We start from the raw sequence: 26,736 nt of genomic DNA on the forward strand, positions 1-26,736 counted from the left end.
TCAATAGGCTTCGATGTGTGAAGCCCCTTCTGCTTGCGTGTTGCACTTGCTTAGGAAACAACGGTGATAGTCTTCCTTGGTACAGAAGCGGTAGCATGCATCGTTGCAACGATCGACGACATGATTCCCTTCTTCATTGCCAGCACCTGAAAGGGAAAACAAATGATTCAATCTATACATTAGCTATATACAACCAAGAATCTTTACATTTTTTGGTTGAAAATCAGTGGTAATTTAGTTTGATGTTTTTTTTTTGCTTACAAGTGTTCATGGTGCTGCACACAGACGAAGTACATCCCATCTTGCAGAAGTCAAGCACATCCAATCCCTCTGAAAAATTGTGTATATGTGTGAATAAATACGTGTACCAGAAGATATTACAAAATTAATAGCCCAAAATGTTACACAAGGGAGTCAATAAGTTTTAATTTGCCAGGGTTAGCTAGGGTGAAGGGCGTGGTGAACACAAGAAAGAAATATAGACAAGGAGGGTCAATGTTTCTAATTTACTAGATTCAGGGTGAAGGGAGTGGTGAATGTAAGGAGGCTTGCATTTCCCATCAACAATTTTGCAGCCAGAAAGTTTAGCACAGGTGTCTCTTGAGCCACCCGCGAAACGGCATGAGTTATAAACGTTTCGTGCTATGGTGGATGGGCAGCAACTCTTTGCTTCCACCTGGATCTTCTCTTGTTGCAGGACTAAGCCTAGCACTAGCATACACGCAATCAAACTCTTCACACCTTCCATGTTTCTTAGCTTGTTTTCCAATCAGATTTACTCGAGGATCAAAAAACTAAAGGAAGAGGGCTGTGGTTGTGCATACGATTGGAGAGTGAGACACACCTATTTATAGGTGAAGCCTATACAGATGATTATGTTATTTTAATTCACAATAGTTATATTGATGATCTGACTCTGTATTGTTTGTTTAGAGACCAAGCCACTTACACTAGTACATAATAGACTTTTCCGTGCGGTCAAAATACATTTTTTCCGTGCGGAGGACCTGCCCGTCTACACCCAGGTGTCTACGAAAATCCATATTTTTGCGTTCGGACGGGCGGACCGCATGTGATAGTCGATTATCCCGTGCGGTCGTGTTAAGTAGACCGTACGGGATAATTAGTTATCCCGTGCGGTCCTATTATACTGACCTCACGAGATAATGGATAATCCTAGTCGGCTAGCATGTGCTAGGACGACTGCGCGGTATAATAGATTCGTGCAGTCACCCTAGCACATGCTAGCCGTTTGGAAATATCTACACACTTTAACCTTTTTTTTGTGTGTGTTTTTGAATTGTAAAGTTACATATAAATCATTATTGCTCAATTTCATACAATAAAAGTTGCTAAATTATAAAAAAATGACTTAATACAAGATCCTCGGCGCCCCAAGGTGTCTTGGTTCGTTCCGTCAATGCACTATCCCGACCAAACCAACATGGCACCCGGAGCACCTCGTATTATGTGATGAATTGATAACCTAGGAACTAAATCCATATATAAATGAATAATTATCAAAAAAATTACATATATACCACATATCCTATATCCCAAAAATCACAAAATTGACATATAAAAAAAATTGCATCTACATTTTTGCATAACAATTGACATCGCACAAATTTGATAATTGGTCATCTCACAAATTTCATAAATATCACCCTAAGTCCCAAATTTCACATATAAAAAATTGCACATATATATAAAAATATTGCACATATCCTAAATTTCACATATCACAAATTGCACATGTCACAAATTGTGCACATATCACAAATTGCACATATCACAAATTTCACAAAAAAAACTCAAAAATGATTACCGCCAATGGCTTGCGGAGGAGGTGGCCGGCGGTGGAGGTCGGCGACACCGGCGGTGAGGGCGAGGAGGAGAGGAGGCGGCAACGGCCCAAATCTTGATGGCTAGAGGTAGAGGAGGAGAGGTGTAGAGGAGGCAGCGGCGGTGGTGGTTGGGGAGGAGGTCGCCTGCGTTAAGGGCGAGGAGGAGATGAGCCGACGGCGGTGGTGGAGGTCAGCGGCGTCTTTTGGTGCTCGGTGAGGAGGCAGCGGCGGTGAAAAACTGGGCAGTGTAGGTGCAAATTTCGTACGCCCGCCCAGTGCTTACGTATCCATATTTTCGCCTCGGGTGGCTTATGCCACCCGCACGGGATAATCGATATTCCCGTGCGGGCAGTTTAAGTAGCACGCATGGGATGATATTATCCCGTGCAGACGGCTTAAGCCACCCGCACGCAAAAATAAATGCAGATAAATTAATAAATCCCATCTAATATGGTTAATTAATCAATATGATTATTCAACCACAAATTAAATATAGCTATAGTTAATTAAACCCATAAATTATTTAACTATAATTCTTTAACTATAACTAAATATAGTTATAGTTAATTAAACCACAACTTAATTAATTCATCAATACAATTATTCATCCATATGATTAATGCAAATAAATTATTCAACCATAGAAATATATTTATTTAACCACAAATGAATTTCAATGGCATCTAATTAAATCGCTTGTATATTGATCAAACCTCATCTTAATTATTCAACCATATGATTACCAGAAATAAATTATTCAACCATATAAATTGAGAACGACACATATAGTATGGATAAACATGGAACCATAAGTTTGATACATTAATCGTTTGAAGGGAGCCATAAGTTGGGTACATTAATCGTTTACAAAAACAAGTTGTACACAACAACATATATATATATATATATATATATATATATATATATATATATATATATATATATATACACACACTACTAATGTTTTACAATTTTCGCAACACCATCCTTCCACACGGACAAAAACTTCTCTTCGTCAAGGGTTGTCTCAATTCGCTTGATCTGGTTAGGAAGATCTGTGAATAATAGGACGTCGTTGTATTGGTTGTAAACTGACGCGTCTGTAGTGTTATCAATGCCAAAGATGTGTTGCTTTCCCGGTACAGTAATGTCCATCCGCTCGTCAGATGGGTCCTTCACATAGAAAACCTGTGCAACACGATTAGCGAGAACACATGGATCATCCTTGTGGCTTAGTTTACTACGTTCCAGAACCGTAAGGCCGTAGTAATCGATGGATAGGCCTGTTGTGTCTTTGACCCACTGGCATCATAGCTCCGGGACCTGGATGTTAATGCCATAGTCAAGCTCCCAAATGTCTTGTATTATCCGTAGTATGACTTATTCTCCCCTATTGCGTCCAACGCCTCCACACGAACTCCACTATTCTGACCTGCGCTTTTCTTGTCCTTGCCTATGTGTAAAACATAAATCCGCCGATGTCGTACAATTGCCATGAGTTCATGAGGCTACTTGGGCCAGTTGCCAGCCAGTGCAAGCGATTCACCGAACGGCAAGTTTTTTTCCTTCAACCATTCAGGAAATTTGCATTTATGTTCCTTTGAGATCCAAGTCGCCGCCCTTCTGGGGTTCCAGGCTCTTATCTCGTTCATGTGTCTGTTGGTATTTCTTAACGACATTACTAGAAATATAATTCCCAGCAATGGCGCAGAAATACTCCTAGTATATTATGGTTACAAAGTTCATCCGCAAGCGCACGAATATACCATTGTAGCATTTCACCCGAGAGTATTCCAAGGGTATCGTATTTATTTAATCCCGTGGCAAGATCATGGTATAGAGAACTTGACTAATAATTTATATGTTACTTGTAATAGTCATAGTCTAAGCAGGGGTTAAGATAATCCAAGGGTAGTGTGACACACAAGCAGACTACTCATTCTCATACTAAATTATCTAAGCTAAGTGGAAAGAAAAGAGAAAGAGAATCTATTCCTATACTTCTAGTATACATAGTATACATACATTCTAGTTATTTGATATACTAGCTAATACCCTCTATCTGATGCCCTCCTGGTACTTTGAGAAGCCACCCCTGACTACCAAGCTCCTTACGACAGCCCGTCATTACCATACAACCGGGGCTAAATACGGAGGAGTACTCTCCCTAGGAAAGTAACTTAGGACTATATACACGCCTGGAGGAATACCCATTCTGAGCTGTTACCATCAGCGGCCCACCTCTTATCCGCAGCATATAACCCCAAATAATGATACCCCGTAATTTAGACATCACGTCTAAACTGCCAGATACTACTCTAATATCATCGTCATGGCGTAGAGTAATTGCATACGCAAACATTATACCTGCACCAAAGCATCTCCCAGATAAGCTAGCAGTATAATAAGTATAACGTGAACAATATGTAAAGTTGACATTCATATACTCGGAAAGTATTTCAATACCATAATTGTATAAAGAAGAGTATTCTAGATAAAGTACAAAGCTTACAAAAGAGAAGAGAAGAGCTACTAGAGCAATACCTGAACTCTTCCGAAGGCTTCCAGATTCCGATCTCTACTCTATTCCTATTCTACTAGCTTAAGAACACTAAACTAACTTGAGAGAATATAAGAGAGCTCTTGCTTGAGGTGTGTGGAAGAAGTGAGGAGGTGAAGCCCTTTTATAGCTAAACTATGACGGTTGTGACGGTTGGAATGGTCGGAATTACCCTCCAACCGTCATAGGGGCTTCATCTCAGCCGTCCAGCTAAAACCTGGATCCAACAGCCAAACCAGGGGCAGGCCCATCCAGCCAACAACTTCGCTGGTGGCCTGCTCTACTGCTCCTCTCCGCAGACTTGTGAATTTTGCCCAATTCGTCGTGTCATTTCTGAGTTCTTGGCCCATTCATACATAAGTCTGATTCTCGACATCATCCGATTGATTTATCGTCTGATTTGATGTCAATTCTCCTCCACTTTATGGTTATTCTCTGCAAAAGGTTAGAGAACCAAATACTAGTGGAATATTATTGTTCTAACCAAATACTAGTTCTCCTCTATTTTGGTAATATTGACGGTCGAAACTGATCGCTAACGACCGTCAACAGTGTCCCTCAATGTACGGCTCGAGGATGGCGAGTTGTTGCAGCATGCCGCTATGTGCTTCCGCTACAGCTTTGTAGTCGTTATCATAGAATCTTTTCTTGTCTATGGTCCACTTCCCAGTTAACTGACCCTCGTGTACAACGGGGGTTATACCAATGGGTGTGGCGTCCTTCATGTAATATCTTTATCATTGATCCCTTCGGATGAGCTGGGTCACGGACATACCCTTTCAGAACTGACATGTACCTCTCAGGCGCCCACATCTGATGTAGGTATAGGGGACCAATTTCGATAATCTGATGGACGATGTGGACAATCAGATGCTCCATATTGAAATAAGATGGAGCGAAAAGCATCTCAAGCTGACACGCTGTCTCGGTTGCGAATATTTGAAGGGGGCCTAAATCTTCAAGATCAAAAACATTCTGTGATATGTGAGACATAGAAAGCATTGGCTCGGCTTGGAGGTGGTTTCCTTTTTTAAAAAAAATTTCAGGGAGAGCACAAAGGTACCAGTTCTATAACCGACACCAATAACCTAGTGTCATTGGTGCCAACCAATTGGTGCCGGCAGAGAAACTGGCACCTATTGCCGGTTCTCAACCGACACCTATAGGGGGTTTCTGTACTAGTGGATGTCATCAATAAGGAGGTTGAGTATATAGTTAACCCGATTAAGGATCATAATCAAGGCAAGTACCCTCCCTCCCTTTGAATATATTGAAACTCAAGCTTTCGGCAAACATGTTGTTTTACAAAATTTGCACATGTAATTCTAATGAAGGAATAATTAGAATACCTTGTTTGTACTCAAATGGATCTATTTATCTTTTTATATATGCCAAATACTTTGCCTTGCTTGACAAGCTTATCATGGATATGGATCATACATATCCATGTTGTTTTGAACACATTTAAACTTATTTCCATAGATATGCCATGGAGAATTACCATAGTTGGCCAGGCAAGAAACTTGCAACTACTATGTGCACCTCAGTTATACACCTACAAATATGCCACCAGACACGCTGAAATGACTGCAGCGCCTGCATCACTGATTTTCCCCCTTATATCAGATTCGATACGGTACTTGGGCTTCGATCTTAATTTCTTTCTAGCTAGCTGAACCACTGGTAGCTAGCGATAGATACTCTGAAGTCTGAACTTACAGTGCTTTGGATCAGGAGTGCCGTCAACTGCACGAGAACATATGCAAATCGAGTGTGTCGTGCTGGCCTGGAGCTACCTATCTGATCAATAATTAATATGTGCATGCATATCTCATGTTAATTTACTCTCTGTGGATCGATGCCTATTGTCACCTTCATATATATATATATATATATATATATATATATATATAGAGGTCACTCAATCGATCAGGCCCACATGAGTTCATGTCAGTGAAAACCACATTGACAATGTCAAAAATGTTGTAACATATTGACGACACTTTTCACTAATGCAATATATGTATTTTTGTCGGTATTAAATGTTTGTTAGTTCCTAATATTGTGTATGCATTAGTTAATTAATTAATTACAACATTATTGATAAAAAAATATTATTAAAAATTTGGCGGGAAAAATCAAAAGTTGGCGCATATTTCCCAAGGTGGCAGCTCCTTCTTATCGCAGGCGTGCTCTCCCTTTTTTTTCCCAGGTGGCGCATCATGGTACAATCCACCTAGGAAAATAATCTTCCCAGGCGGACCGTCTGTCCGCCTGCGAAAATCGTCAATTTTCATAGGCCCTACAGGTGGAACAGCCGTCCGTATAGGAAGAACGATCTTGGCCACCTGAAATATCTTTTTTCTAAGTAGTGAGGCCTACTCTCGGAGAAAATTTAGCATTATATAGTACGCTGTTTTTTACAAGTTAAATTTTGATCAAAGTTTATTTTTAATCCTAGAATATAAAACAGCGATATTTTTCAGCCAAATATTTATATCGAGATAAGTACCACCCTGGCTTTATTAGAAATGAAAAATACACACACAGCGTCGTGCATATTTTTACGGGTTAATTGGATCCATGCCACTACAAATATGCCAAATTAGAAAAATATCACTACTATTCACGATATCGGTTGGGTGCCACTACAATTTTAGTAAATTAGATCCATGCCACTCCGTCGCGTTTTCCATCCCTCCACGTTGACGCCGTCTCTCTGCGTCACTCCTGGCTTTGCCTTCCTGTGTCCCACGGGCGCCTACTCCGACGCCGGCAACCTCGACTTTTGTGATGATGAGTACTTCCCAGACGACGTCGACTGCAGCGCCAGCGACTGCGTCTACACCGTCGACGCCACCCACGGGCGCCCACTGGCCGTCCCTGAGGGCTCGTGCACGCCGGCCGGGAGGTCATGGTGCGGCGACGGTGCGCCTTGGGCGGAGGACGAGGAGCACGATCTCACCTCGCCGCATGCCGCCGGCGGCGGCGGCAGCGGTAGCAGGCCGGCGTCGAGGTACCTCCGGCCAATCGACACCGTGCTCGGCGGCCACGGCGGTGAGCCCGTACTCCACGGCGCCGTCTAGCCCGCGCGGCCGCCTCGTCACGGCCACGGCCGCAAGCCAATTTGACAGCGCGCGCGGCTGTCGCCAGACTGTCCGACGCCCTCATGGTGCGGCAGCCGAATGCCGCACCTCGCCCGCCGATCGACCTCTTCCAGCACTGCAGCAATGACGCGAGGAGGCGGATGAAGCGACGAAGATGACGAGGAGCTCCAGCTACGGGCGTTGTAGTCACCAGCGTCGCGGCCCTCTCACGCTCACGGCGGCGACTATCAGGCTCATCTTGCCCCAGCGTTGTCTCCTTTCTCCTTCCTGACATCCTCGGTCTCGCTGCTCACGCCGGTCCATATATACATGCATAAACCTGCATGGCCATGGCGCTAAGTGTACATGCATCTCCATGGCCATGATGCTCTGCACTGCACACGCAAGTAACTAATGTGCTCTGTCCTGTTGCGCGGGAGCCGCTGGGAGGTGTCGCCGGGCCGGCGCAACTCGATGACGGCGAGCAACACTGCGGTGAACAGCAACATCGTCGCGGCATTCGGCAAGAAGGGCGTGAGCCCGCGCGACATGACGGGGTCGGGGAGATTGATTCATTCGAACAGGACGGCCTCACCTACTACTCCGTCGCCGCCACGAGGCTGCTCGGCGGCGCCAACGGCAGCGACGATGACCTCTAGAGCTTCGCGCGGTCAGCGGCGCCACCGCCGCCATCGGCCCCCGTCTTCCCGTCCCACATGGCGATGGCTGCGTCCAGACCCCGGGCCCCGGCCGGCCGCAACCGCCTTCGATCTCCACGATGGTGTCGTCGACGGCGAGGTTGACCTCCATCGAGTGGAGCGGCGGCGGGCGTCCATACACAGGAAAATGCGAAGCAGCACCGCGGAGAGACGGTGTTAACAGAGAGTGGATGGAAAAACGCGACGGAATTGCATGGATCTAATTTTCTAAAATTGCAGTGACATCCAATTAATATCGTGAATAGTAGTGGCATTTTTCTAATTTCACATATTTGTAGTGGCATGGATCCAATTAACCCTTTTTTTACCGGTGTACAGGTCACTCAATCGATCAGGCCCACAATGAGTTCATGTTAGTGAAAACCACTATATGGATCAAAATCACAGTGAAATACAATTTATGTGAAAATTAATGTGAGAAACAACTTTTTGTCCTATTTCAACGCGTGAAAAATAAATATGAAACACACTACCAAAAAACTATGTTTAACACGATTGTTTTACTTCACAAGCAGCCCACGAGGGAACCGGCCTGTGCAGTACACTAGAGGATGACCTCACACTATACGATCAGGTCATATGTGACGGACTCATACCCTTACCTGCGATGCGTTAGGTCCTCATCACATATAAGTGATCACTGATAACTCTGGATTAAAAGACCCACCAATGGTAAGAGTTAACCTTGATGGACTGTAACCAAAATCCGTCACATGTAACATTCATATGTGACGGGTAGTTATTTTAACTCATCGTTGGTTATGTTTATCTGTGACGGATCATAATTGGAACCCCCCTCTCTCTCTCGCCACTCTCCCTTTGTGCAGCAGCGGCGACGGAGTAGCGGCGGCAGCCTTCTGGCCCGGGCACCCTCCCTCTTCTCTCCTCCTCCAGGGCGGTGCAACGGTGGAGAAGGCCGGCCGGCGCGGCGGTGGAGAGGGCTGGCCGGCACGGGTGCGGCCGGCGCGGTGGTGGAGAAGGCCGGCCGGTGCGGGCGCGGCTGGCACGGCGGTGGAGAAGGCCGGCCGGCGCGGGCTCTTCCTCGTCCAGCGCGGCGGGGCGTTGGAGAGGGCCGGCCAGCGCGGGCGCGGGCGCGGCAGCTGACCCTGGGGTGGCGGTGGTGGAGGAGGGCTGGATCTGGCCAGCCCCCTCTCTCCCGGGGGACCTCCCCCCTCCAGCACTACGTTGGGTGGTGGCTGCTAGCACGGAGGCGGGCATGGCTAGGTGCCGGCGTGGAGGCCGGGCGAGGTGGTGGTGGCAGCGGTGGAGGAGGCCGGCGGCAGTGTAGGTGCCATTTTTTTTTAATTTTTTTAATAGTATAGGTGCGGGTTTTAGAACCGGCACAAAGAAAGTTGAGACAAAGGTGCCGACAAAGAAACCGGTACCTATAGCCAGTTCCCAACCGGCACCTATAGGGGTTTTTGTACTAGTGCGACCACCTCTTCTTCTCCGGCGCCGGTGAACCTAAACTCCGGCAACTGGATGTGCTTCAAGATTCGTGCTCTTCTTCTCCAACTCCGGCGACCACCTCTTCTTCGGCGCCGGAGAACCCAAACTCTGGTAGAGAGCTGACGAATTAGGGTACCGGGGTTGGCTGGGGGGGGGGGGGTTATGGGGAGGGGAAGAGGGGGGAGTTCGCCAGCTTGAGGGATGACCGTGGGAGGCGGCAGCCCAGCGGTGGGCGGCGGATCGGGAGGGCGGGGTCGAAAGCTGGTGGTGGGCTGGTATAGGAGGCGGGGGCAAAGCAGAAGATGTGTTAGGAAGAGGCGGCCGATGGTGGCGCCGCACCGTCGGAGACGGGGAAGATGGCCGCCATCGGCTTGAGGGAAGAAGAGGACAGGGAGGGGAAAGGGAACGGGAGGGGAGGGGCCCAGCCGGGGAGACCTCGCCGGCACCGTTGACTCCCTTCGGCCCGCTGGCGAGGCAGGTAGTGGCGTGTTGGGCCAGTGGCGGTGGCGGCGGCGGCGGCGGAATGCGCGTGGAGGAGAGGAACGGGAGGAAAAGGTTAGGGTTAAGGCTGTACACGAATCTCAAAGCATATCCAACAGTCAAAATTTTTAAAGATTGGAGGTGAGATTTTCAGTCAACAGATATATAAACAGTCCCATAAATAAAAGGCTCGTTAAAAATAATGTATGTTTCTGGTTTTTTGATGGGCCAATTTCAAAGATGCTATATTTATTAGCCAATGATATCGTCACTCTTGATATGGTCACATCCTCAAGACAAGATGGCAGATTGCGATTATTATGGCTTATTGGAATACAAAAGAGCACAAGACAAAAGAGGTTGACGGCACACTGGCTTGGGCGTCATAATATCCAACTTATTTATGGCTACTCTCGAGGATAGCATAGCCTTGCATATATAGGCTTCGATGTGTGAAGCACCTTATGCTTGCATCTTGCACTTGCTTAGGAAGCAACAGTGACGACCTCAGCTTCCTTGGAGCAGAAGCGGTAGCGTGCATTGTTGCAACTATCCACGGCACCATTCCCTTCTTCATTGACAGCAACTGAAAAAAAATGATTCTATACATTAGCTAGGTATATAAAACAAATACATTTTACATTTTCTTTGAAAATCAGGAGTAATTTAGTTTGATGTTTTCTCTAGCCTTACAAGTGTTAATGGTGCTGCACACGGAGGAAGTACATCCCAGCTTGCAGAAATCAAGTACATCCGATTCCTCTACAAAACCAAGCATACGTGTGTTAGATTCATGTAAAACTAATTTAGTGCATCCATGAATGGTTGTACCCATAGAAATTACAAAATTAGCAGCGCAAAAGTTAGAGATGGTTGTACCCATAGATATTACAAATTTAGCTAGCTAACTTAATTATATTCCAGCAGAGTGAGAACTGCCTTCTGTAGACTGTAACTCCCATTTCATGGAAAACTTTGGCTGCCCATGTGGTGAACGTGATGAGACATTAAAGCTTAACCACATGGCATCTTATGCCTTACTAATCACTATTGCACAATAGGTAGACACTAATGGAACAAACCATCTTTGCTGGGTTGGCCAAAAACCACATTAGTCTCGGTTTGAATAGGAACCGGGACTGAGCATCTTTTTTTGTCCCGATTAAAAAGCCCAACCAAATTTTCTTAGAAATGTCACACCCGGAGTTTCCCCTTTTCATTAATTTCTAATTCACTAATGAATTGCCTATAGAAATTACTTTGGTTAACCAAGAGAAAACAATTAACGATATGTTTAATAATCGGAATTGTCAAGGAGAATTTTTTTTAATTCTCTTTGCTCTAAAATCATTAACAGGACTTAAAGCAGAATATTCAGAGCATCGGAGTTAATGATGTTAATCTAAATTATCAAGTTTTGAAGTAATAATATTTTTTCTCTCTCACCTATGGTCGTGAATCGTGCCCGATTCACTGCCCCCTTTGTTCGCGGTTTCGTTTTGCATGACGAGCCGTGTCCGTTTTCATTCGCGGGATCCGTTTCTATTCTGTTCCTAAAACGGTACTGCACGTCATTTCCATTGGGAAAGTCCCTATCCTCTTTTCCCAATTCCTATTTTTCCTCCCCCTCTCCTCCTCCCACTCGGCTGCCACCTCCTCTCCCCGCGCGCGCGCCGCCCTCCCCCTGTTCGAGTCCGAGTCGTCCTCCTCCCCTCCGGCCCCATCTCCTTTAGTTTTTCCCCTCTCATATATAAGTTAGAGCCCCTCCCTATTTTCGTTTTTGTTTTTGTTTTGTCCCTAGTCCTAGCTAGCCGCTGCCGCCGCCTAGCCCAAGTGCCGCGCTGCCGCCCGCCGCTGTTCCGCCGCCGCCGGTCAGTGCCACCACCTCCCGCCGTCGCCGTCATCACCCTAGCGTCGCCGGTAATCCGTTTTCCCTCTCTGTGTCATGGCTATCGCCATTATCTATCCGGATCTAATTTGTTTCCGTCCTAGGTTTCGATCTAACGTCACCGTTGTCTCCGCGTGTTGCCATCGGACCGTCGTCACCGTCACCTCCTTGCCGATCATCTCGGTTTGGTGAGGAACCTATCCATAATCTCCTGATTAGGGTGTTAATTCTTTTTAGTGTCATCATTGAAACCCTAGTTGTTTAGCCCCGGTAAAACCCTAGCTGCCCTAGCCGGCCGTGCCCTAGCCGCCGCCGCCGTGCCCTGTGCCGCGCCTCCGCCGCCCTGTTGCCACCCTAGCCGAGACGTGCCCTAGCCACTGCTTTAGCTGCCATCGCCGCTATTCTGCCGCGTCGTCATGGTGGTTTGCCACTGTGCCGTAGCTCGGTAGCCGAGTCGCAAAGCTGTAGGTGCATCCCTAACCCCCTTCCGGCCTATTGTTTGCCATACCGAGCCTCTGCCGTAAACCATGTCTAGTTTTCCGTAGTCGTTCTAAGCCGCCGGTTCCGTTCACCGGTTCGGTTGACCGTTTGGATGGTCCCGTGACACAAAGGATTGGCTCGTTGAGTCGTTAATTTGTGAGGCTTGCTTACCGGAGATTTATTTACATTGATCTATTTATCTATGGGCATTAATATGTAATAATTGATTAAGGTTTTTTGGTTATTAGTAATAACGTAGCTCATATTGTAAAATTCATAACTAAAAAATCCAAGCTCCGTTTTAGCCCATTCAAATTGCAGTGAACTTGTTGAAATGTTTAGAATCCATTAAAATTGGTTTCTTTTGCTGTTTCAGTAGCCTTATTGCTTGTATTTCTTGTTTGCTTTGTTTGTCATTTAGATTCTGTTAGTTCTGGTGATCCAGTTTATTTCGAAGTGGTCGCCAAGGTTCAGTCAGCTCAAGAGCAAGGCAAGTCATACATACATCATTGATCATATTGAGCCTATTTCATAAAATCATTGATCATAACTTGGGTTATAATTGACTAGATGATTGGTTTAGGAATGCTTACCCATGCTTAGATCAATTAGCTTACAATGGGATTCATCATAATTTAATCCTGAATTTTATTATTGGTGTACCACCATGGTTATGGTTTAATTAAACTAAAATATACTTTAATAGTGGGTCGTGGGTACATGCATGATTTTGGAAGTTGTGCCCATGACAATTAAGTACCAGTTCTCGGGAATCCTTGGAAAATATACTCGTACTTACCACATACCAGCGTGGGCTCTAGGCTGAATACCATGGCAAGGGTAGAGGCAATGGTGCAGTTCGGACCTGCACATTGGTCTCTGCTGTAGCTGGATTTACCTAGGCACGAGAGGGGACTTCCCAACTTGGGAGAAGGAGGGGGTGAAATCTGAGGTGGGTATGTTCGGTTAGGGAGAGTTATATGACGGGTTTTGTCACGATTTCCCCCTTTGCGGTATCGTGGCGATACTTCGAGACATGGTAACATGTGTGGAATCGTGTCTTGTGGGTAAAGTTGTACACCTCTAATCAGAGTTAAAACTATTCAAATAGTTGTGCCCGCGGTTATTGGGTGGTGAACCAGCTCAGCATGATTAGTCCCACTATAATAATTTGACTTATAGAATTGGTGTAGTTCAGGTGGTTTTGGTTGGGCCTGTTGCAACGTGGATTTAGCGTTGGACAGTGATGATTTAATACTGTTTAACCATATATATTGTTTTTACTATTTCAAAATATGATTTATAAATGTTGCTTTACTGCAAATTATCCTATGTGCCATTTCTTTGTGAATATCCTTGCATCATACCTTCCCGTTGGTATGACTTGTTGAATACGGTGGTTGGTACTCAGTCTTGCTTTATCCCCGCCCCCTAGAAGTAAAGGTTGGTTCAGATGGTGAGTTTTTCGAGGATTGAGCTTGTTCCGGACGTCGAGGATTGCCTGTGGTTTACGGAGGAAGCTTCGCTTTGGTAGTGAAGATTAAGTCTAGTTTATTTTGTTTTTCCACTGCGTATGTGAGTTTTATTTTATTATTTTTGTAAGACGTGGATCTGCCTATCAAATTGTCGTTTGTTTACTCTGACTGGTCCTAGACAGAGATTTAATACACATTCTACTTGAAAATTGGGTTAGCGAATTTTTGGGCGTGACAAGAAATCTCTCTCCCACCTATTATAATGTCCCATGCCTTTCTCTCGATCTCCTCGATCCTCTGTCTCGCGCTCTCTCTATCTCTCCCGATCTTTGTCGATCTCCCTGTCCTCTGCTCTCAGTATCTCTTTCTCGTTCTCTCTTGTCTCGGTGGCCGCAGCGGTGGCCTCAGCCTCCCCTCCGCCAGATCCAGCAGGATGGGAAGCCGGCCGGCACGGCCGGGCGTGGGGCGGCGGCCTCGCCGTACCCTCCGCCAGATCCGACCGGAGGGGAGGCAGCGGGATGGGAGGCCGGCCAGCCAGGCGGCAGCGGCGATCACTACAGGAAATCTTATGATAGATGACGCTTCATTTACGTCACAAACACATAAAATTTCGTCACGTTTCATAATATGTGACGCTTGCGTGACAAAAATTCATTCGTCACCTATCATGTCACGCCCAAAAATTCACTAGTAATTTCCGAACTAATTTGTGCAAAATCCTCATCCAGGAATCAGCCGAGGTACACAAACTGACAATTTAATATACAGATTCATCATAATAATAACGTTACATACTTACAAAAGAAAAGAGAAAACAACAGCGGAGTTACGGTCTAGCGAAGCTCCGGTTCCACTCTCACAGGCAGCTCAACTGGGGTAGAAGCCAAACGTCTTCTCCTTTGCGACTTCTCTTCAACTGAGGTTTGATTGATTATTGCAAGGTGAGTACATGGAATAATCCGCAAGCCACACAGCAAATATGCAAGTGCACAAGGATACCAAAGGATGGCATAATATAGGGCTCATTTGCAAAAGCAGCATTTAGCAAACATTTGAGAATTGTAAAATAGTAGAGCAATTAATCATCAATATTAATCAACACTGAACAGCATACCCATGCTGCACAGGCCCAACCATCCTGAACAACCATACCTGGCTGTACAGATCTATCTCCAAACCAGGAATATACCATTCCAAACCAGGAGCTAATCAAATTATTACCAGTTATAGCATCTTTTATTATGGTGAGAAGTGTGAGACTAATCACGAAAGGCATTGTTAGACCCGCCCATAACCGCGGGCACGGCTACTCGAATAGTTTTACTCTAGCCAGAGGTGTACCACTGTACCCACAAGACACAGCCCCACAACATGTCACCATGCGCCTCAATACCACCACGGTTCCTTGGAAAGGAGCTGTGACAGTACCCCTCGCACAACACAATCCACCACAGCGCACCATTCCTGGATCATAATCACCCCCTTATAAACAAGGCATGGACTCCCCAGCGACCCCCGTGGGCTTATCTCCGCCACTTCTCAGTCTGGTGCCCCGCAATGAACCATGCTATACAAAAGATAAAGCTGTTGCCCACGCTGGCTTGTGGTTGGCACGGTTAATGTTTCACAATCGAAACTCGTGAACCGGTCCTTAATTGTCATGAGCACGACCATCAAAACCATATGCTCACAACCCACCATTATCAAGTTTTAGTTGGTACATTAATTAATTAACCAATCACGATTGACCATCGTGAGCTACCTTTACCATGTACATCATTAAGTAATAGTGAAACATTAGTTATCCCAATAGTGTGCTAATGTTTCTAAGCATGACTAAGCAATTATATCTAATACATCTAGTTGAACCAAGATATAAATCCAACTAGTCAAATTATAACCCGAGGTAATCAAGAAATAGGATAATCAATGGAAATTGGCCATAACAAAGAAACAGTTTCACACCACCCGATGACATTCGAAAATAAATGCACAGTTGAAAAAAATAGAGAATTTAAATAAAGGATCAACATGCTCAAAGGAATTGTGTTTGGGATCTGTGTGACTTGCCTTGCAATAGTGGGTCTTCAATTAATCTTCTTGAACACTTCTGACGCACACGCGATCCTTCGAAACGACGAAAACGACAAGCTAACACGCAAAACGAGGAAAAAGACTAATAAAAACCAAATAAATAGTACACATAAAGTAAACAAACATGTAGATCATGATTTTAGATGAATTATGAGACTTGAACGGCCTCATTCCGATTTTATATGAATTAGTTATGAATTTTACAAGATTAATTCCAATTAAACCTATTAAAGAAAGGACTATTCCAAATTAATTAAACAATTTACAAATAATTTATAACTGAGATAAAAGATTAAAACAACCTCCGGAAAAAGATTAGATTATATTTGGTTGATGCCATATGATAAAAAAGAACTAATATGCCATTGAAAAGAGAGAACGGATTTATATATATTTTGGATGGCTAAGATTAATCTTGAGATAGAGTTGACCAAGATTCAACGGATTAGATTGATCTGGCAAGCGAGCCTCACGAGATAACGACTTAACGAGTCAATTCTACGTGATACAGGATCACCCAAATGATCAACCGAAACCGGCGAACGGAACCGGCAGCTCTGAACAGCTCTAAACTAAAGGACAACTCAACACGGACGAACGAACGAAGCAAGGGGAACACCTCGTTTGAACGAACAAGCGAACGACTCAATAACGGCTGCAACTAAACCGGTGAGCTAGACACGATTCACGATAAAGCCCCGGTACGACAAACGATAGGCCGGTAGGAATTAAGGGATGCACCTTAGGCTTTGCAACTCGGCTACCGGGCAACGACAGCGAACAAACCACAACAACGACAACGTGGGATAGCGGCGGCTAGGTTTAAGCGACGCACGGCTGCGACACGGTACAGCAGCAACGGCACGGCACAGCACAGCGGCCAGTGGCTCGGTGGTTGCAGTAGCAGGACGGCAACAACTTGGCACACACGAGCAGCGGCCAAACAGCAGCTAGCGGCAAGCGGTAACGCACAGCAGCAGCAACACGACTGTGGCAGGGAGTGGCATAATAGCAGCTAGGCGACTAGCGCAGCGGTGACGGCAAGCAACAGCGGCACAACCAGTAGCGACGGTGCACAGGCTAGGGCAGCAGTGCGGCGAACAACAACGCAACGGGCACGGCTACGGCTGCGACAAAGCGGCTTAGCAAGTGCGGCCGATGGGTTGAAATCTAAACTAAGGAGACACGGATAGACGTCCCACCGAACCAAAGCGATCGGAGAGAGATAGATAACGGCGGTGAACCGGCGGCAACACACGGAGACGATGACGACGCTAGGGCCAAACAAGATTAGATTAGATGGGATTAAGACCCTAGGGATAAACTACACTGGGAACGGCATAGGAGCGGCGGTTGCCGGCGGATCACGGCACAATAATGCAAATGGAGGGCACCGGGAGAAAGAGGAGGCAATGGCGATGCTTACCAACACTTACGCAGCGATGAACGGCGAAGGAGATGGCCGGCGACGAGATCGGGACGGCGGCGAGGTTCGGGTCCACGGCGGCGATGGCTTTCTGGCGATCTTCGGCGGATGACAGATGGCGGACGGGCTTCTCCTCGCAGCTGCGAATCCAATGGAGATGACGGCGACTGAAGGCGACGACGGACGTCGACGAACGGCGCGGCTGGAGGCATGGCGGCGACGGCGGCGCTCCGGTTCATGATGACGGCCAATCTCCGGTGGGATTCGGCGAAAAACAACCAGCGGCCGGGATAGAGCTCGACTTTGCGGAGCCGAGGGAGGTGGCGGCGCTGACTGGCGACGGCCGAGGCGACGGCGCACTGCGGCTGGAGCGGCGGCCGGAGGTGGAGAGAGAAGGCGAGCGCGGGGAGAGCGTTTCTGGTGACGGCGGAGGACGGGACTTGAGGACGACGAGGGGGTCCTTTATATAGGCACGGGAGCTCGGGATCAAGCCCACATCGACGGGAAAAACTTGGGAAAGTCTAGGGTTCTCGCCGGAAAAAGGAAAAATTGAACCGCGAAATTGGAAAGGATTTCCATAGAAACTTTTGGGATTTCCTAGGGAAAAGGAAGAGGAGATTGAGAGGATTCCATTCCCGAAACTAATTTGGAAAAAGGAGCAACGAGTAGGCCGAATTTTGGAAGGGGATCGGCGGCATCGGGCTCTGCTACAGCGTGCACAGGCAGGAGACGGTTGGAGATGGAGTACTGTAGCGTCAGGGAGGACAAACAGACTTTCGGCCGGGCTGAGAGGAAGGGAGAGAATGGGCTGAATTCGGCCCAAGACTAGGAAGGAAGATTTTATTGCTTTTCCAAATAAATTAACCAATGAGATGATCTTTCAATTGTTAAAAATACTTCCAATGCTCAAATAATTCCAAGAAAAATCTTGAACATATTTGGACACTCTAAGTATTTAAAAAAATTGAAACCAGCTCATTTAATGATTAATTTAATATGAATAATTACTGAAATATTCTTTATATTATTAAAATTAGGAATTGAGCTCTGAAAAATCCGAGAAAATTCCAGAGAGTATAATTAATCAAGGAGAATTTAAAAAAAAATTAAATCCAACCATGCTTTATATTTAGGAAATTTTATTTCCCACATTTAACTTCACTTGTAAATTAATAAACATTTAATATAAATTCTATTAATAATTTATTAAATATTTTATAAATCCTGTAACGAAAATTCAGGCTATGACATATCATGCATCTCTAATAGCGTTCTATGACGAAAGATTTTTTTTCTATTAATCTAGTGACAATCCTTCTGTCGTCGTAACTTTGTGACGCTCATATTTTTCATTATCTAGCCTAAAAAACGTCATAAAATAGCTGATGACCCATTAAAATCCATGTATTGAGCACCTTGTTTATGGGTTTAGTCCAATGGCAAACCCGACTAGATTTTAGCCTAGTCCATCTATGTTGTAGCATATTGTCAACGCAATTCTATTATATCCATTTGCTTTAATATCAAATAATAAATGGGCCATGTCCATTGCAAAAGCCCATATAGGCCCAAATATTATACCACACCATTTTCAGCCCGTCATGTTGTATTCATTTACATTAGTATCGGCTAAGCCCATACAGGGCCAACAATGAAACACAATAACAACCCATATAGCACAAAGGTTAAAGCACAATTAACATCCAACACAACCCGACAAACATCCAATACAACACAAAACTTACAACCCAGTTAACAACCAAATCCAACCACATTCCAAATCCAGCCAAATTCGTCTACTGGTGGGAGGACAAGGTCGTTGCCCCTTCTTCATCTCATTTACTTCTTGCATATCTTTTGCCATGAAACAGACATGCATGGCACGAAGATATGCATCCTTAGCTGACTAGTATGAATCAGTTTAACATATATGTGCAGCTACAATATACTTCGACAGAGGAAGCTAGCTTTAGCTAATGGAAATAGAGAACTTCAAAAAATTATGACTTACACTTTCTTAATTACTACTAAACTTCACTGTACAACAGAAGATAGATAGCCTCGAAGTGTCAGCTCTGCAAACATGCTGAAAGCAGTAATGAGTGTAAACTGATAATCTTGAATAGTGAAAATTTTAAGCATAATACGACTGCTGAGTAATAGTTTTTTCGTTAATGCATGATATGCCACATAATCATCTGAAAATCCAACCTGTCTATATTACTAATTGATACTTCAATACTACATCCAAATATCTCAAAATTTAATCTGTTGACATTGCTAAATGATAGTATGCACTCACATAATTCAATTTGCAACCACAGCTTAATTAATTTGCATCTAGTTCAATCCATACTTGTGGTAAAGATTATTGAACTTACAGATAGAAATCTAGAATTTCTCAAGATAAAACCCTATGTTCTGCTAGATCACCACAAGAGAAAATGTTAAATGATATCCCGACTGTACCATGATAAAAAAAAAGAAGATATGCCAAGTTTGGCATGGTTGCATAATCTACCAGTCTACTCAATGATACCAGCTCAGTTGTCTCAACTTAACAAACATATTTGAATTGAAAAATTATAACACTTCCAAAAGATGAACATTTTTTTGTGAAACAAGACAATGCCAGCTTTTGATTGCAATGTTTTTGAGAAATACTATTAGAGGCATAAGTATTGCTACACTGTCAAAAGCAGAGATTTTGTTGCTCCCGGCCCAACTTATATTATTCTAGTACACACTAGACAAATACAAAGGCACACCTGTGAGACAAACAGCTTAAAAGAAACTTGGGAGGGCCAACTCAGACCACACTAACTTTATGAATCAGATACTGAAATCAGTTCATTATATTCTAAAATGTAAAAGTTCTGGGAATAACTGCTAATTAGATCCTAGGATAAATTCTGAAAAATTTCTGGCACAGTAACATAATTAGACCCTAGGATAAGTTTTATTGAATGATGCTGAAAATTACATGATCCTACACTTTGAATATCATGAGAAGATCTGTAATATAACTAATTTAATTATCACCTATGAAGCCTGACCTTAAATATAAAAAGATGAAACTGATTTCTAAATAATCGGTAACAAGGTCTATGCGTCCTATTCATTTATCTTAACTATTACCCATACTGCTACATGGTCCCCCATGTCATGCCCTAACCATTTGCTCCAGATGGTTTATTATAAAGGTCTATGTTTCTGTTCATAGACTCCTTAATTATTCAAATTGATCTCTTTATTAAAAATATGCTACTCATGGACTCCTATAATTGATCTATAATTGAACTAGCCTAATTGACAGAGTTGTTATACTTCTTATGCTTCATGATAAATTAAATCTGTGCTAGGGTTCAGATAATAATTTCCAAGTCCATGGCTAAATCTAAAATCTGATTTTATCTATATGTCAAGTGTATCAATATTTTTACTCTGGACAAAGATTTGCAGTTACTAAATTATATACATTCTACTGTCTCTTGATTTATCACCTAAGGCCCTCTTTGCTCCCTCACTTCAGCTTCTTCTGGCTTCGCTGCTAAACCGAACAAAGAAAAGCAAACACAAAGGCGAGTACATCTTTGAACATCAAAACATCCAAAGCTGCCCCTTCAAGAAATCAAGAAAAGAAACAATTTAACTGCAAACACATGTGTAAAGCAAGATCTGGATATCAAAACACCCAAATCTGCCCATCTTGCAGTATGTACGAAACTTCAAAGAAACCTAAATTCACTGCTAAACCCAATACTTCATCAATCCTCTAATAGCGTGGTCATCTAACGGGGGGAGAAGAAGAGGCGGCGGCGCTTACTGAGAGCACGGTAAAAATGAACCAGAGCATATGGCCTCATACCTAGCAGGAGCAACATCAGACATGACATCTACGGGCAGCAAGGGCGCAGGACAGGGGATGAAGGGAACTAGGGAAGAGTTACCTTCGTCGGACTCCGACGACCGGGCGGCATCGCTGGCGTGTGGCCGGCCGGTGGACTGGAGCCTGGCAGCCTGCCTGCTTCTGGAGGGATCGCTGGTGCCGCGGCGGTCGGCTGGCCGCGCAGGGCGCGTGCCGCTGGCGGCTGCCGAGCCGGTCGGGTGGCGCGCGTGTGACTGCGTGGAGGAGCTGACTGGGGCGGCAGGGCGATGGCGAGACGGGCACGGCGGCGACGGGTGGCGGGCACGGTGCAGCCGCGCAGGCTGACCGGCCAGTCTGGGGACGCGGTGAGGGGGGAGGAAGCCGGTGCTGCTAGCCGTCGACGGTGCCGCACGCCGTCGACGAGCCGCCCCGGGGCCGTCGCTGCAGGCCCGTAATAATGTGCTAATGTGACAAGCGGCTATAATATACAGTGATGGCGATGGAAGTTATCTCATGAGAGGTCAAGGTAATTATGAATCAATTTCAACCATTGGTCAAGGTAATCATGACAAGTATTATGGAGAAGAACTTGCTTTCAGATTTATTGTGAATCAATTTCAGTTTAATGATTATACTGCATTATGAACAATTTTCACATATGGATAACTCTTTACACCATTAGTGGTAGATCATCTAGGAGCCCTGCTAACTTGTGGAATTTACAGTGCCGAATTTGATTTCAAATCAGCTGCAAAATCTGCAATGTCCTCTCAATCACGAGGAGGCTACTTAGCTTTTTAGTCATGTTAATCCGGTTGTTGATGTCGCCTGCAATCTCTGTTGACCACAACGTATCACCACACGTGGGCTGGTTGAACTCAACATGTGCATAAACCCAAGGTGATTCTCTTCTTCAAAATCGTTCTCTTCATATTTTCCATAGGGGGTAAATTAGAGATTGCAAATCCATATTAACCTGTTTACAGTGAAAATTGGAATCACTTTTAAAGGAGAGGGGTTGGAGGAGAACTGGAAACTAGAAGGTATGTTGCTTCATTAGAATAGATCATATGTGTATTTTTTCAAGTACATCTTTTTTGCTTGATTAGTTCCAGACGGCGCTCCTCCGCAATGTGTCATGGATTCAGAGACATTGAATTGCTGATTTTAAGTACAGAGTCAATCGTTAATCCATGTCGAGGATGTCCAAAAGCAATGATAGGCTCCGTGCAAGGGCATGAAGCCTCTTGGTGATGGTTTTTTATAAAATATAAAACTAATTTGGTACGGCAAGTTACTATTACCCGGAATGATGAACTACATCTCCGTGTCATTAGAGGATCCGGAACTTATGCCATACATATTACCTATGATCAATCAGGGAATATATTACCTATGATCAATCAGGGAATAATTTTTCGCCATACATATTCATAACCATAATTTTGTAGCCTTAAGTTTTCTCTTACCACACAAATTAGTGTGATGAAAAAGTAGAAAATATGGAATAAATGCACCTGAGTGGAAGCCTTTTTTTTAATTTCTCTCTCCTTTTGCCTTCACATATATTAGTAATTTAGTATAGGATATGATAGCAGCTATATAAAAATTAAGATGCTGTACAAATTCTTTGCTAACTTGTGTAACAGCAACATAGCCCAAGAAACACAAATGCTTCCGTTAGAAAATTGACAAAAATATTCTACGCTCTTCCGGTCAGTTTTTTTAATTATCACTTATTTTGCTTTAATTATTTTAATAAAGCCATTCACAGTTGTTAAAGACCATAAGCTTTGCTATTAACTGTTCAATATATGGATTTTTCTTGTGCTATTCTGCTATATTTCGGTATGTCTAGCTAGATGTGGCCTTTCTGATCATGACTCATTTTTCAGTATGGCTATGTTTTTCTGTACTAATGCAAGTTCTACTTCTACATGATATCAATTTTTCTATTACAATTGGATATTGGTTACGGGCATCATTTCTGAAAGTATGCAAAAAAAAAAAAGAGACATGTTTATTCATACTAACTGTAAGACTTGAACAACTTGATTAGGACTGAAAGATGAAAAGTTGGTTCTCTATTTCTTCCCACATAGATCTATTGCAATTTATTTACGGTACAACAACAAATAGAATAACACCAGTCTATGCCGAAGAGCCAAAGATGCAGTTGGCAATTGAAAATGGACGGCAAAATGAGAGTGATTGTGGCACATTGGCACCACATCTTTATTTTTTCATAGTGCATAAGTGTCTCAAGGAGATTTATAAATTTATTTCATCCAATATTACATTTTATAGTTGGTTTATAGACCTTAAATATTTGAAGGATAAATTAGGCTTCCTTCGTTCCCAGCCGTTCCCAACTCCCCCTCCTCGTTTTCCACGTGCACGCTTTTCAAACTGCTAAACGGTGCATTTTTTTTGCAAAAAGTTTCTATACAAAAGTTGCTTAAAAAAATCATATTAATCTATTTTTGAAAAATAAAATTAGCTAAAACATAATCAATCACGTGCTAAACGCTGCTTCGTTTTGTGTGCCGGGGAGGGAGGGTTCCCCAACCCTCAGTCCCGAACACAGCCTTAATATTGCAGAAGGAGCATTGTGCTAGCACGATTACTAGCAGATCTAAAAAGTAGGAGTTTTACCTTCCAATTCTATAGGTGAAATCATCGCCCTAATCCCTACCGACCATCCGCATCGCATCACGACTTCATTCTCCTATAGTGACCCCATCCTCTCTCCACCGCGATTTTCACCCGCACTCTCACCACCATGCGATGACTCCACTCCCGCGCGATTACTCTGCCCCTGCACTCGTCTCAGCGTCGCTCTCCTAGAAAATCTGCGCCTGAATGATTATGTCCCCAACGCGCATCTCAGCGTCACTATTTCTAACAATTTCCACAAGTGTTGGTGTATATTGGTATGCAGGTGACAAACTACCTAAGTCGAGAAGAAATATACATGAAGGAGGATAAGTATCAAACTCGTATCCGAACTTATAGAGTTTTGGACCCAAAAACCCAATTAAACACCTCCAAATGGGCCAAACATTCATACTAATGGATTGAGGGGCCCAAAATGAGTGTCTAGGCTGAAAACCGGAGTGAACAGAGCCATCCCGGGTTCGGCCGAACCCTTATGGAGGCCGCTGGCCCAGACCCAAGTTGCATTCCGTGGATAACTGCTCCCCGGTGACGGTTATGGCCATTTTCACCGGTAGAAACTGTCATAACCTAGACACATGGCACTAGGAGGATGAATATGCTCATTGGATGCTTGGAAGAAACTCTATTCTCCCAAGGCACCTCCACCTATAAATACCCCTCCTCATCCTTCATTCCAACACACACCAAGATGTAGAGCTAAATTACAAGAGGCTCTAAGTATACTTTAGGTTCTTTATATGTCCTATAGTATACTTGGAATAGGGAGAGAGTAAAGTAGAAGAAGTCGGAGGAATCCCGTCGGTAATCCTCTCCTTATTCTTGTACTTTGTTAATTACTCTGGTTCAATAGAAATATCATTTTGAGTAATTAAGATTTGCTTAGTGAGAATTATTCTTGGTTAGTTCCTAATTAGCATATGGGATCATTGTTCACTATAGTCCAGTAATATATAGTGATTGCTTTAGTGCTTGGCCAATGCTAGAGTAGTAATTAATTGCGTAGACGTGGTGTATGGGTGATTAATTTTCAGCGGTTGCTGCGTATCCCACAGCATGTTAAAGGTGGGTGTAGAGGTGGTGATAGCCCTCAAGTGCACTTAAGTCCTCCCTGTCCGGGTAAGTAGTAGAGCGACATCTGGGAACAGCGGGTTGCTAGTGCCTGATGTATCGCGTTAGGATTAAAATTAAGCTTTCCTTAGACACGGTTTCTCACTAGAAAATCCTCTCTACCATTTGCCCATATTTATTTTGTGTCCTTGGATGAACCGGAGGAAGAGATAATCAAACACGTTCCCTTGGATTCGATACCCTTGGAATAGGGAAGTGCTACATCGGTATATCCATGCGCTTGCGGATTCTATCTGTGATCGTAAGAAATACCGACAGTTTCTCCAACATCTACCATGAAGACATCAAAGAAGAGTGGAGTATAGTCGTCGTCGAACTCGAAACTGCTAATGGACACTAGTACAGATCCAACCATCCTTGATGAGTCATCTGTGTCGAGCTAATGTGACCTGTGTCGGATAACTCATCTCGAGCGGTTAAAAAAGTATACCGTTTAAGATATGCTATCGGGGATGATCCGTCATCGATATAAGTCATCTTTGTCGGGTCGTAGTTTTAACACGTCACAAATGACCTATAATGGGTCACAACCATGCCCCCGTCACAAATTTTAAGTCATCTTTGTCGGTTCGCACTTCTAACACATCACGAATGACCTATGATGGGTCACAACCATGCCCCCATCAAAAATTTAAAGCCATCTTGGTTGGATCATAGTTCTAACACGTCACGGGTGACTTATAGAGGGTCACAACCATGCCCCGTCACAGATAACATGTCATCCGTGACGTGTGTAATGAGATGACCCATCAAAGATGAGAGCACTCATCCGTGATGGCTCTTGATTAACACCCTTCACAGATAACGTCATCAGTGAAGGGTGACAGTTACGAACCATCACGGATGTGGAAAAATTCAAATTTTGAAATTTGCAAACAACCTTAGATTGAGACATACTCTATATGAAACTTGTAGATCTCGATGAGATCTATAACTTTAAAATTGATAACATTTGAATTGGAGATAGTTTACATGCCTGAATATGCATTATTAGTGGTGGGAGCTATTTTGAAATACGTATTTTTGAATTTTTCAAATGATCTCGAATGGAGACATGGCCTATATAAAAGTCAAAGGGTTTGATGAGATCTACAACTTTCTAACTGACAATATTTTCATTTAAGATTGTTTCCATCTCCGAATAATTGTTACAGATGATGTGATTTATTTCAAAACTATTTTTTGAATTTTTCAAATGACTATGGATGGAGATTTAGCGTACACTAAATTGTAGAGATCGATGAGATCTGCAACTTTGTAGTTGAAAGCGTTCTCATTTGAAGTCATCTAGTGTTTCAAATTTGTGTTTCATCTCTGGACAAGAATAGTTAAAATAATAACATTTGTAGGAGAGATGGTAAGATTGGTTTGCATGTGTTGAGAGGTCTTAGATTCGAAACTCATGTATGACATGTATGCATATATCACTTGAAAAATCAAGAATTTCTATGTAGTGATGTGTGACCATTGTTAGCATATCATAGTAATATTTTAAATATTTTTTAGGGTTTTTTCTATGCATTTAAAATTCAAAAATCGTAAATTCTCATCGGTGAA

At 43.8% G+C, this 26,736-nt stretch overlaps 1 protein-coding gene and 1 pseudogene across 1 annotated transcript in view; both read right to left on the bottom strand.

Moving 5' to 3' along the window:
• LOC127776961 (thionin-like) lies at positions 1–748 on the bottom strand (annotated as a pseudogene).
• Positions 749–10,626: 9,878 nt separating this feature from the next.
• Positions 10,627–26,736, bottom strand: part of LOC127776049 (leaf-specific thionin BTH6-like) — a 36,738-nt gene continuing 20,628 nt past the window's right edge. Inside the window, exons 3-4 of the mRNA XM_052302366.1 lie at positions 10,835–10,903; positions 10,627–10,727 (exon numbers count right to left, since the gene is read on the bottom strand). Of these exons, the coding sequence (XP_052158326.1) occupies positions 10,627–10,727; positions 10,835–10,903 (170 nt within the window). The remainder of the gene's footprint in view (positions 10,728–10,834; positions 10,904–26,736) is intronic.

This window comes from Oryza glaberrima, chromosome 6 (genome assembly GCF_000147395.1).
Source record: "Oryza glaberrima chromosome 6, OglaRS2, whole genome shotgun sequence".
Classification (NCBI taxonomy): Eukaryota; Viridiplantae; Streptophyta; class Magnoliopsida; order Poales; family Poaceae; genus Oryza; species Oryza glaberrima.